This window comes from Sapajus apella, unplaced genomic scaffold (assembly GCF_009761245.1).
Source record: "Sapajus apella isolate SASKATOON/1434 unplaced genomic scaffold, GSC_monkey_1.0 scaffold36, whole genome shotgun sequence".
Taxonomy (NCBI): Eukaryota; Metazoa; Chordata; class Mammalia; order Primates; family Cebidae; genus Sapajus; species Sapajus apella.
Genome location: NW_022436976.1, coordinates 10,535,956 through 10,548,592, shown reverse-complemented (window position 1 = coordinate 10,548,592; position 12,637 = coordinate 10,535,956). Strand labels below are relative to the sequence as shown.

The following is a 12,637-nucleotide window of genomic DNA, read 5'->3' as shown; positions in this document are numbered from 1 at the left end:
GATTCTCCTGCCTCAGCCTCCTGAGTAGCTGGGATTACAGGCACGTGCCACCATGCCCAGCTAATTTTTTGTAGTTTTAGTAGAGACGGGGTTTCACCATGTTGACCAGGATGGTCTAGATCTCTTGACCTCGTGATCCACCCGCCTCGGCCTCCCAAAATGCTGGGATTACAGGCGTGAGCCACCGTGCCCGGCCTATTATGTTATTTTTTCTAAATTGATGCATATGGTCATAGAACAGTCCAGGTATTGTGCAGAGGGACTATAGACTGGAGTATCTCAAAAAGAAACATCTGACTGGACACAGTGGCTCATGCCTGTAACCCTAGAACTTTGAGAGGCCGAGGTGGGTGGATCACCTGAAGTCAAAAGTTTGAGACCAGCCTGGCCAACATGGTGTAACCCCATTTCTATAAAAAAAGAAAAGAAAAAAAAAGAAACATTTTCATATCAAGTACATTATAATTGTAGTATCCTAAAACTCCACTTCATCTTTCAGCATTGGTAAATTAGTCCAGGTATAGGAACATTCCACATTTCTCCAGGTTTGGCACCATTCCTCAACTCTAGAGTGCAATTTAATTTGTATAAAGTTTATTAATAAAATTTGGAATGTTGATGTTGCTTTATTTTGAAAAACTATAATTAAGACTAGTAGAGTTATGAAAATAGTTTTACTTGCACAAACAGGAATCAGTGAGGGAAATCCCTGTTGTTTTGTAACTATCTGGAAGGTTTGGATTCAACCTTTTAAAATATCATCTATATACAAATACTTGTTGTGCCTTTTTCTGTTAATGTTAGTCTTTTGGTGCTGCTCAGGATGGAACTGCATCTTCTTTTGCTATTCAGTTTAAATTGAACCCAAGAGATTGAAATATGAATGAAAATTGGATACAATGAGATAAATTCTTCGCATTTTCAGACTTTTGGGAAACTAGTGTACTAGGTTTATTATGGTGGGTCAGTAATTTTTTTTATCATCCTTTAGGCTTGCCTTGTGGCTAGGCTGATATATATATAAATATATGGAATATGCAAAGAGTAAGAATGTTCAAGAGGAAAACCCATTATTGTATTAAATATTTACGTTGTCCATCCAAATTTGGGTTTTTATCTTAACAGGTCAATGCTGCTGAATCAAAGATAACAAATTTAATATACTTAAAACATACCTTGGAACTTGTGGATCCTTTAAAGGTAATTTATATGTGTGTGTATCATACAAAACATGCCCAGCATTATTTTTTAACTTTTTGTTGAGAAAAAATTTCAAACTCAGGGAAAGTTGCAAGAATAACATGGCGAATTCCCATGTATTTTCTCTGTGTACATACTTTACACACATATACACATTATTAGCTTTATTATGCTTATTGAACCATTTGAGAATAAATTTCAGTACCTACTGATGCAATATTATTGAAAAATCAATGGGTTAAAGTTTGATGAGGATTGGGTTATTTACACATTCTCATATCAAATATGCAATACCATTTTATAATATGTATCCCATACTCAATTTTTTAAAATTGTCCTAACAATGTTCTTTATAGCATTTATTTCCTGATATAGAGTCCAATCAGGATCATACATTATATTTAATGTCATTTTTCAAAAACTCCTTTGAAGTGGAAAAGTTTCTCAGCCTTTTATTCCTGATACCGATGTTTTGAAGCATAAGGTCAATTTTTAAAATAGAAATTCCTCAGTGTTTGTGATTGCTTTCTCTTGATTAATTTCATCTATGTGTATTTGGCATTAATACTCTAAGAAGTATCCTTTTTAGTACATCACATCAGGAGACACATAATTCCATTTCCTCATACTTGGTGATGTTAACTTTGATCCATTTCTTCACCATAAATTCAGATTTTCTTTTGTTGTTAATAAGTTACTAATCTATGGAGAGTTATTTTGAGAATATATAAATAACTCGATACTCATCAAACTTGTACCCATTGATTTTAGAATTAATTGATGACTCTTATTTGAAGTAATTATTACTCTGATGGTTACAAGATGATTGTCTCTTTAACTTTTAAACACTACACTGTGTAAAACTTATTTTTATTCAAGTGATAAAGGAACTGTTTTTGAAAATGAAATAATGAAAAATATGGAATCATTTTATTATAGAGATTATTCTAATAAATATTAACATGTTTTGGCTGTGTCCCTACCCAAATCTCACCTTAAATTGTAAGAATCCCCACATGTCAAGGTGGGGGAGACCTGGTGGAGATAATTGAATCATGGGGGTGGTTTCCCCCATCCAGTGCTTTTGGTAGTGAGTAGGTCTCACAAGATCTGATGGTTTTGTAAAGCGGAGTTTTCTTGCACATGTTCTTGCCTGGTGCCATTTAAAATGTAACTTTGCTCCTCATTTGCCTTCTGCCATGACTGTGAGGCCTCCCCAGCCATGTGAAACTGTGAGTCAATTAAACATTTTTCCTTTATAAATTACCCAGTCTCAGGTATGTCTTTATTAACAGCTGAGAATAGTGTGATATAGTAAATTTTACCAGTAGGGTAGGGTGTTACCATAAAGGTACCTGAAAATATGAAATTGACTTTGGAACTGGGTAACGGGAAGGGGTTGGAACAGTTTGGAGGGCTTAGAAGACAGGAAGATATGGGAAAGTTTGAAACTTCCTAGAGACTTGTTGAATGTCTTTGACCAAAATGCTGATAGTGATAATAAGATCTGGACAATAAGATCCAGGCTGAGGTGGTCTCAGATGGAGATGAGGAACTTTTGGGAACTGAAATAAAGGTCACTCTTGCTATGTAAAGAGACTGTCAGCATGTTACCCCTGGCTGGAGGCCTGTGAAACTTTGAACTTGAAAGAGATGATTTAGGGTATCTGGGGGAAGAAATTTCTAAGTAGTGAAGCATTCAAGAGGAAGTGCCACATAAAATTTTGGAAAATTTGTAGCCTGAGGATGCAATAGAAAAGAAAAGCCTATTTGCTGGAGAGAAATTCAAGCTGGCTGGAGAAATTTGCATAAGTAACAAGGAGGCAAATGTTAATCACTAAGACAATGGGGAGAATGTCTCCAGGCCATGTCAGGGACCTTTGTGGCAGCCCCTTCCATCACAGGCCCAGAGGCATACGAGGAAAAAATGGTTTTCTAGGCCACCTTGCTGTGTGCAGCCTAGGGACTTGGTGCTCTGTATCCCAGCTGCTCCAGCTATGGCTAAAAGTGGCCAAGGTACAGCTTGGGCTATGGCTTCAGAGAGTCTAAGCCCCAAACCTTGGCATCCTCCATGTGGTGTTGAGCCTGCAGGTATACAGAAGTTAAGAATTGAGGTTTGGGAGCCTCCACCTAAATTTCAGAGGATGTATGGAAATGCTTGGATATCCAGGTAGAAGTTTGCTTCAGGGCCGGGATTCTCATGGAGAACCTCTGTTAGGACAGTGTGGAAGGAAAATGTGGGGCACAAGCCCTCACACAGAGTCCGCACCAGGGCATTGCCTAGTGGAGCTGTGAGAAGAGGGCCACCATTCTTCCTACTCCAGAATGGTAGCGCCATCAACAGCTTGAACTGTGCACCTGAAAAAGCCACAGACATTCAATGCCAGCCTTAAAAGCAGCTGTGGGGTGCGGGGGGCTGTACTCTGCAAAGGCACAGGGGCAGAGCTGCCCAAGGCTGTGAGAGCCCACTTCTTGCATCAGTGTGACCTGTATGTACGTGATCTCCTTCTACATGGAGTCAAAGGAGATCATTTTGAAGCTTCAAGATTTGACCGTCCTGCTGGATTTTGGACTTGCATGGGGCCTGTAGCTTCTTCATTTTTGCCAATTTCTCCCATTTGGAATGGGTGTATTTACCCAATGCCTGTACCCCATTTGTATTGTAAGTAACTAACTTGCTTTTCAGTTTTACAGGCTCATAGGCAGAAGTGACTTGCCTTGTATCAGATGAGACTTTGAACAGTGGACTTTTGAGTTAATGCTGAAATGAGTTCAGACTTTGGGAGACTGTTGGGAAGGAATGATTGGTTTTGAAATGTGAGGGCATGAGATTTGGCAGGGGCCAGGGGAAGAATGATATGGTTTGGCTGTGTCCCCACCCAAATTTTGCCTTGAGTTATAATAATCCCCACATGTCAAGGGCAGGACCAGGCAGAGATAACTGAATCATAGGGGCAGTTTCCCTCATACTTTTCTCCTGGTAGTGAATAAGTCTCTCAAGAGCTGTTGGTTTTATAAAGGGGAGTTCCCCTGCACATGTTCTTTCTGCCTGCTGCCATGTAAGACATGACTTTGCTCCTCATTCACCTTCTGCCATGACTGTGAGACCTCCCCAGCCATGTGGAATTGTGAGTTAATTAAACCTTTTTACTTTATAAATTACCCAGTCTCAGGTATGTCTTTCTTAGAAGCATGAGAACAGACTAATACAAATATATATATAGTTAAAGTAATGTGGCAAAAGACTTCAAAAATATTATTACCTTTCTTATAATGAAAGAGGTGGAATAAATCACCAGGAAAATATTGAGAGATTTTATGAAACACAAATTTTAAACTTTGGTATGTCAAAAGCAAGTAAAAGGCAAAGATAGGAAAAATTTATAAAAAATGACAGTGTATTAGTCTGTTTTTGTACTGCTAAAAAGAACTACCCAAGACTGGGCAATTTATAAAGGAAAGAGATTTAATTGACTCACAGTTCAATATGGCTGGGGAGCACTCAGGAAATGTATAGTTATGGAAGAAGGAGAAGGGGAAACAAGGCACCTTTATTAAAAGGCAGCAGGAAGGAGAAGGAGTGCAGGAGGAACTACCACATACTTATAAAACAATCAGATCTCATGAGAGCTCACTCACCATCATGAGAACAGTGTGGGGGAAACCGCCCCCATGACTCAGTTACCTCCACCTGGTCTCTGCCTGGACAAGTGGGGATCATGGGAATTATAGGGATTATAATTCATTATGACTTTTGGGTGGGGAGACAAAGCCTAACCATATCAGACAGACAAAATACTAATTTCTGTCATCACAAAACTCATGTAATTTCATAGGAAAATATTGAAATCTCAATGGAAATATGGAAAATGACCCAAGGAAGGAAATCAAGGTGATTAATAGATGTTACCAAAAATGTTAACCTCATTATTAATGGAAGCAATACAAATTAAAACCATAGTTTTATATCTGTCAAAGAAGCAGACATTTTTGTTTATCTTAATGGATGTAACTCGTTTCTAATTAGAGATCTATGAGACAGACAACTTATTAAACAGCTGGTAGGAATACAAATTTCACATACTTTGCAGGAAATTGTACTGGAAATGTTTGTAACATATATCTTTTGATCCTGTAATACTACTTCTAGAGATTTGTCTGAAAGAACTTTTCAGAAATGTTAGCTAATATTTATGTCCAACAATGGTCATTAGAGTATTATTTATTTATATCAGTGAGAAATTATAAGTAGAGTAGAACTTCAATAATTAGAGGAAGAGACTATTTGCTTTCCACAGAGTAGAATATTATTAATTATTAAACATTTTTTCCTTGAAAATTTTTTCATATGTATTATATAGTATAAGTTAAGCATCCCTAACCCAAAAGTTGAAAATTTTAAATGTTCTAGATTCTGAAACTTTTTGAGTACCAATGTGATGTCACAAGTGGAAAATTTTACATCTTGACCTTATGTGATGGGTTGCAATCAAAATGCAGGTATTCAGCACAGTCTATTCAGCATCCTCAAGGGAAAAAAGACCCTCCCAGCTCCTTTCAGCTATAGTATATCATTTCTGTGCACTCCCAGATTCTTATATGCAAATATGCCCACAAAGGGTTAATAAAATGACACAGGGTCGGTTGTGCCAATGGCAGGTTTCCATGATGCCCCACATAGGACCAAGATGGATGTGCATTACTGTTTTTTACTTATTATCTGCTTGGTCTAGTGGTTAGGATAACAAAAACAAAACAAAGAAAATATCAAAAAGGCCTGCAGATACCCCTGTGAGTAGCAGTGATAAGAAAAAGAGGAGTCACTTATGTTTATGTATAACACAGAAAGTCAAGCTATTGGAGAAACTGGACAATGTTTTAAGTGTGAAGGTCTTAAAGAAGCGTATGCTTCTTGGGATGACTGCCAGATATGACCTAAAGAAACAAATGGATAAACTATTGGAGTTCTATGCTGAAAGTGATGAATAGAAGCTAATGAAAAATAGAAAAACACTGCATAGCATTTAAAAAAAGGGAAAGAATAGATCCATCTGCCTCACAGTGAACACATGCCACTTAATGGTATACTGATCATGAAACAAGTGAAGATTTATCACAATGAAATGAAAATTGAAGGGACCTGTCAATATTCAACAGGCTGATTGCAGAAATTTAAGAAGAAAATGGCATTAAATTTTTAAAGATTTATGGTGATTGAGCATCTGCTGATCATGAAACATTAGAGAAATTCATTGATGAGTTTGCCAAGGTCATTGCTGATGAAAATCTGGTGCCAGAACAAGTAGATAATGCTGATTAAACATCATTGTTTTGGCATTATTGCCTCAGAAAGACACTGACTACAGCGGATGAGGCAGCCCCTGTGGGAATTCAGGATGCCAAGGACAGAAAATAACAATGCTGGGCTGTGCTAGTGCAGCAGGCACACATAAATGTAAACTTGCTATGTTAGGTAAAAGCTTGTGTCCTCACTGTTTTCAAGGAGTGAATGAATTGCTTACCAGTTTATTATTATGCTAACAAAGAGGCCTGAATAACCAGGGATATTTTTTTTCCTATTGGTCTCACAAACATTTTATACCAGTAGCTTATGCTCACTGCAGGGACTCTGGATTGGATGATGATTTAAATATTTTATTATTCCTTGACAACTCTTCTGTTAATCCTCCAGCAGTTTTTGTAAAAAATAATATTTATTCCATATGCTTTCCCCCAAATGGGACTTCATTAATTCAGCCATGTGACTGTGATGAGAGTATCCTTAGATCAATGAAGAGTAAATATAAACTTTTTTAAATTTTTTATTTTAGTTTTGGGAATACATGAGCAAGTTAGTTATGCAGGTATACTTGTGTCATGGGGGTTTGTTGTACAGATTATTTCACCACTTAGGTACTAAGCCTAGTGCCCAACAGTTGTTTTTTCTGCTCCTCTTCCTCTTCCCACATGCACAGTCCACCCTCAAGTAAGCGCCATTGTCTGTTGATACTATCTTTGTGTCTATGAGTTCTCATCATTTAGCTCCCACTTTTAAGTCAGAACTTGTGGTATTTGATTTTCTGTTCCTGCATTAATTTGCTAAGGATAATGACCTCCAGCTTCATCCATGTCCCTGCAAAAGGCATGATCTTGTGCCCAGGCTCGAGTACAGTGGCCCAATCATGGCACTCTGTACCCTTGAAATCTTAGGCTCAAGTAATCCTCCCACCTCAGTTTCCTGAGTAACTGGGAGTACAGGCATATGCCACTATGCCCAGCTAATTTATAAACAAGTTTTTATGGGCAGGAGTCTTGCTATGTTGCCCAGGCTGATCTTGAACCTCTGGCCTCAAGCAATCCACCTGCCTCATCCTCCTGAGTCACTGGGATTACAGGTGTGAGTCACCGCACATGACAATGGAAAGTTTTCAAAGGGAGTTTAGTGTGAAGCATGCCATATATGCTGTTGCCAGTGCTTGGAACATAGCTACTAAAGACATGGTTGTGCATACCTGGCACAACCTCTGGCTTGTTCAATGATAATGATAAAACAAGGTGGTGACTTGGTAGGATTCCATATGTCAAGTGAGAAAAAAATTATGTCTGACCTCCTAAAATATGCAAAATATATACTTTCAGAGTCTGTCAGTAAGCTGGAAGAAGTGAGTATTGAAGTTTGTATGTATGTATGTATGTATGTATGTATGTATGTATTTTTCTAGATGGAGTCTCACTCTGTCACCCAGGCTGGAGTGCAGTAGTATAATCTTGGCTCACTGCAAACTCTGCATCCTGGTCTCAAGCCATCCTCTTACCTCAGCCTCCCAAGTAGCTGGGACCATAGGCATGTACCACCATGTACAGCTAATTTTTTGTATTTTTGTTAGAGACAGGATTTCACCATGTTAGCCAGGCTGGTCTTGAACTCCTGAGCTCTAGTGCTTTGCCCACCTTGGCCTCCCAAATTGGTGAGATTACAGGCGTGAGCCACTGCGCCCGGCCAATTGACATTTTTAACATCAATAATGAGGCCCCAGCTATTCATTCATCAATGGATGATGAAATAGAAAAAAATGGTTCTAGTTTAAGGTGATCATGGCAATAATGATGATGAGGATGATGTTGTAACACTGCAGAAAAAGCGCCTATAGACATGGTGAAAATGTGTGATGGGCTTATTGAAGATCTAGAGTTTTTATTAAGCACAATAAAATTCCTATCTTTACCATATAAGAATGGAGAAGCACACGTTCATAACATAACAAGAAATCATGTTAGTTATAAAATCAAAGAGAAATTTCTATGACAAAAACCGTTATTAATGAGTCAGATGACTCTGGAGGAAACATTTTTAAAAGTTGTCCAGCAAAATGCCTCTGTATCCTTACAGTACCCACTTCCTGGTCCCTTAACTGTTTCTGATGTTCCATTTCACCTAGAAAAATACAGTACAGTTTACAGTAACTACTTAATCAAAACATAGCATCATAAGTAGATACTGAAAATTGTTAGTTGTTGCTGTCATTTAAGAGCTGATGCAGGTTTTCCAGGGGTGCTACTGTGCTGTTACCTTGAGCAAATTTTTTCACTGGATTAATAGTATGTCATTTTTTTTACCGTCAAGTACTATGCGTAAATAAGTGTTAAAAATGATTGTTTATTGGTAGCATACAAATTCAGAGTTAGGAATTATAGTACACCAAACAATCAGATTGTCCACATAAGTGACTGAAATAGTGATACCTTTGCTTTCTGGTGATTCAATGTACACAGACTTTTTTTTTTTTTTTTTTTTTGAGACAGTTTCACTCTTGTTGCCCAGGCAAGAGTGCAAGGTGCGATATCCGCTCACTGCAACCTCCCCCATCCACCCTCTGCAGGTTCAAGCTATTCTTCTGCCTCAGCATCCCCAGTAGCTGGGATTACAGGCTTTTATGAACAAAATTATTTAAAATGTTGTATAAAATTACCACAGTCTATCGTATAAGGTGTATATGAAACAAATGAATTTCATGTTTAGACTAGGTTTAATCTCCAAGATGTCTCATTATGTACATATGCAAATATTCAAAAATATGGAAAAAATCCAGAATCTGAAGCACTTCTGATCCCAAGCATTTCAGATAATAAATACTCAACCTGGATTAAGTCAGAGGCTTGGGAAGGAGCACACAATTATATAAAGTTATTTATTTCAGATACTGACAGGAAAGACACTGTCTTTAGAATGTTTATCTTTAGAATGATAGTAGATTTAATTTTTTTCTTTATGTTTTGGTAAATTTTTAGTTTTTATCTGTGTGTATTATTTTCTATTCATGAGCCAAAAAATGTTATTACCATTGCTTCATATCAAACTAAAAAAGTAGGTAATGGTCGGGCTAAACGTGCTTTCTTCTCTTCTTTTCTGTTTATTTAGTTAGTGACCCCTCATAGTTTTCATTAAGCAAAATAAAATTCCTAGTTTTACTATTTAAGAATGGAGAAATTGCTCTATTTGTGAATATACAGAGCACCTTTTTGGTTTAATGTATATCTAACCTAAATTTTGGAATTATATGTAGTGTACTCTGACTGTACAACAGTAGTTGTTTAAGTACCTATGTCTACAAGTCATCAGATGTTAACAATTAGTAGGGAGGCAAGAAAAATAAAAGTTCTTATAAGCAATGGATGGCACTTATTAGTCATGTACACTTTATCTGAAAAAAGAGAAAGATACTATCTGTCCTCAGCTACATGGCTAAAATATATTTCATGAGTATATAAATGAGGAAATGAAGAAAGCACTTGGTAAACTATAAAGCATTAAACAAATGTAAAATGATAACATTTGAATGATGTTGTAATTGATTATCCTTAACTTTTTTATTTTATTCTTTCATAGATTGCTATGAAGAACTGTAACGCACCTTTATTAAGAGCTTACTGTGGTTCCTTGGAAGACAAGAGGTCTTTGTCACTCAACTGTTAATAGAAACTAAGATTATTCTCTTCTTCCTGATCATAACTGATTTTAAAGACTCTAGTTGTATGAACAAATATTTGAATTTTGGTTAACAGAATCTTTAACTTAGTCGTCAAAATTCTAATTGCACATTTTACCTTAAAAGTACAATAAATAGGGTAACAACACATTGATTATTTGTGTTAATGGACAATTAGAATAGCATGAAAACTTGAAGTCCATGAACAATTTTAATATTTCTTTTTAAAACCATTCTCTATGGAAAGACTTGCAAATAATAAAAATATATTTCTTTATTTTGCTAAATCATCACAGATCTAATATAACAAAAAATAGTAGATATAAATATTAAATAATAAATGTAATATTTTTAATTTAATAATATTTTATAATATTATATAATAATATTAAATAATAAATATTAAACAATCTAAACACAGTTTAATTTTAATAATGTTAAATTATTAGCAGTGGTTGTGGACTGAAGAACTTATGGTTCTTCAGTAGTTTCTTGATTTGTGATACTTAAGAACTATTTTTCTATTAATTGAAGATTTATACTCTGTGTGAGGCCACATATTGAAGTTAATAATAAAACTGGCTTAATTACAAATAAAATATAGAATGGAATGAAGGAAAAGTTGAGGAAAATATGTGTTACCAGATTTCTGGTTTGTGTAATCATTTCACTTTGTCACTGATAATTGTGAGGTTCCTGTTATGCTGTTTACATACGTGTTTAGTGTCCCTTGCCTCTACTGAAGGCAGGGATCATATGTTATTCTTCTCTGAATCTCTTCACCTAGCATAGTGCTTGATACATGGTGTAAGTTAATGTTTATTGAGTGAATGAGCATGAAGCCAGAATTTTTATAACAGTTCTTTAGAGATATATTTTATACCCACAGGTACATCAGTATATATAATTTAGGAGATCTATTAGCAGATGTAGAATTGTTCTTGGGGCCCTGATACTGTTTTAGACTAGTCCTGTCTGATGAAATAGTTTAAAATTGAGATAATCAGAGCTCTAACTTAAGTAAATTTAAATATTTATTGCTTAATTAGCTATTTCAAAATACATTTCAACAAAAATTTGCTACCTACTGTGATTCAAGTTATAAATTAAAATAACTCTTTGACTTATTGCCTATAATATTTTTCTTCTTGACTTAATATTAGATTTGGAATCATACTTGAAAAGATTAAAACAGTAATTAATGATGATGCAAGATACATGAAAGGATGCCTGAACATGAGGACTCAGAAGTGCTATGCAGTGAGGTCTAACATAAATGAATTTCTTGACATAGCAAGAAGAACATATACAGAGATTGTAGATGACATAGCAGGTAATTTATTTATTTGATAATGCTTTTTATTTTTGTAGGGATGAAACAGACTTTTTAAGACATACTGTAATTCTTTGCTACTAACTAGCCATACATATTTTTAATTTATTTTTTGTTACCAAAACATAAGGTTAGCATGTATTTCCATTTAAGGAAACAGCATATGTAGCAGCCTTCATACTGAACTCCTTATGAAAAACTTCCATTGCCAGGTGCATTAGCTCATGCCTGTAATCCCAGCACTTTGGGAGGCCAAGGAGGACTGATAGCTTGATCGCAGGAGTTTGAGACTAGCCTTGGCAACACAGCTAGTCTTTTGTAGAGACAAAAATTTGTCTCTACAAAAAATGAAAAAATTTGCCATGCATGTCGATGTATGCCTGTAGTCTCAGCTACTCAGGAGGCTGAGGTAGGAGGATCACTTGAGCCCAGGAGGTCGAGGCTGCAATGCATTGTGATTGTGCTGCTGTACTCTGCCTGGGCAACAGAGTGAGACCCTGCCTCAAAAAAAAAAAAAAAAAATCATTAGAGTTTGAAAGAGTAACAAGACCTCCTCTTTAAGTATAAAATAACAATAATTTAAAAACCATATGACTCTTTAAAGCAGAGTTATTTTCTCATTAAAATTTATTCATTTTGTTTTGTTTTTGTTTTTCTTGTTTCTGGTCACCAGGAATGATATCACAGCTTGGAGAAAAATATAGTCTTCCTTTAAGGACAAGTTTTAGTTCTGCTCGAGGATTTTTCATCCAGATGACTACAGATTGTATAGCCCTACCTAGTGATCAACTTCCTTCAGAATTTATTAAGGTTCATTTTAGAGTGGTTAGAAAATTATTGTTTCTGATTTTATAGAATTACATCTACATATTTTTGGGACTTCTTGAGTTTTACAAGCCAAATTTCTGAATGTTCTATTTCTTCTCCAATTCCTACCAACCTACCTAACTAATATACTTATCTAAGAGTGACTTAGAAGCTTTTACAGAAATACCAAACTCAGTGTTTCCCACAGTTCTGGGAGCTTGGTGTAAGAAAAAAAGGAACATGAAGAAAGAATACCCAAAAGCTGTTTATAATAAAAGAAATTAGGAAAATACCACACCATTTGCCTGTT

The 12,637-nt window shown here is 36.0% G+C and overlaps 1 protein-coding gene across 1 annotated transcript in view; it reads left to right on the top strand.

Annotated features, from left to right (window-relative positions):
• The window catches only part of MSH4 (mutS homolog 4), a 105,144-nt gene that overhangs the window by 54,869 nt on the left and 37,638 nt on the right, over positions 1-12,637 (top strand). Inside the window, exons 9-12 of the mRNA XM_032296570.1 lie at positions 1,126-1,200; positions 10,088-10,152; positions 11,351-11,520; positions 12,194-12,330. Coding sequence (XP_032152461.1) covers positions 1,126-1,200; positions 10,088-10,152; positions 11,351-11,520; positions 12,194-12,330 — 447 coding nt within the window. The remainder of the gene's footprint in view (positions 1-1,125; positions 1,201-10,087; positions 10,153-11,350; positions 11,521-12,193; positions 12,331-12,637) is intronic.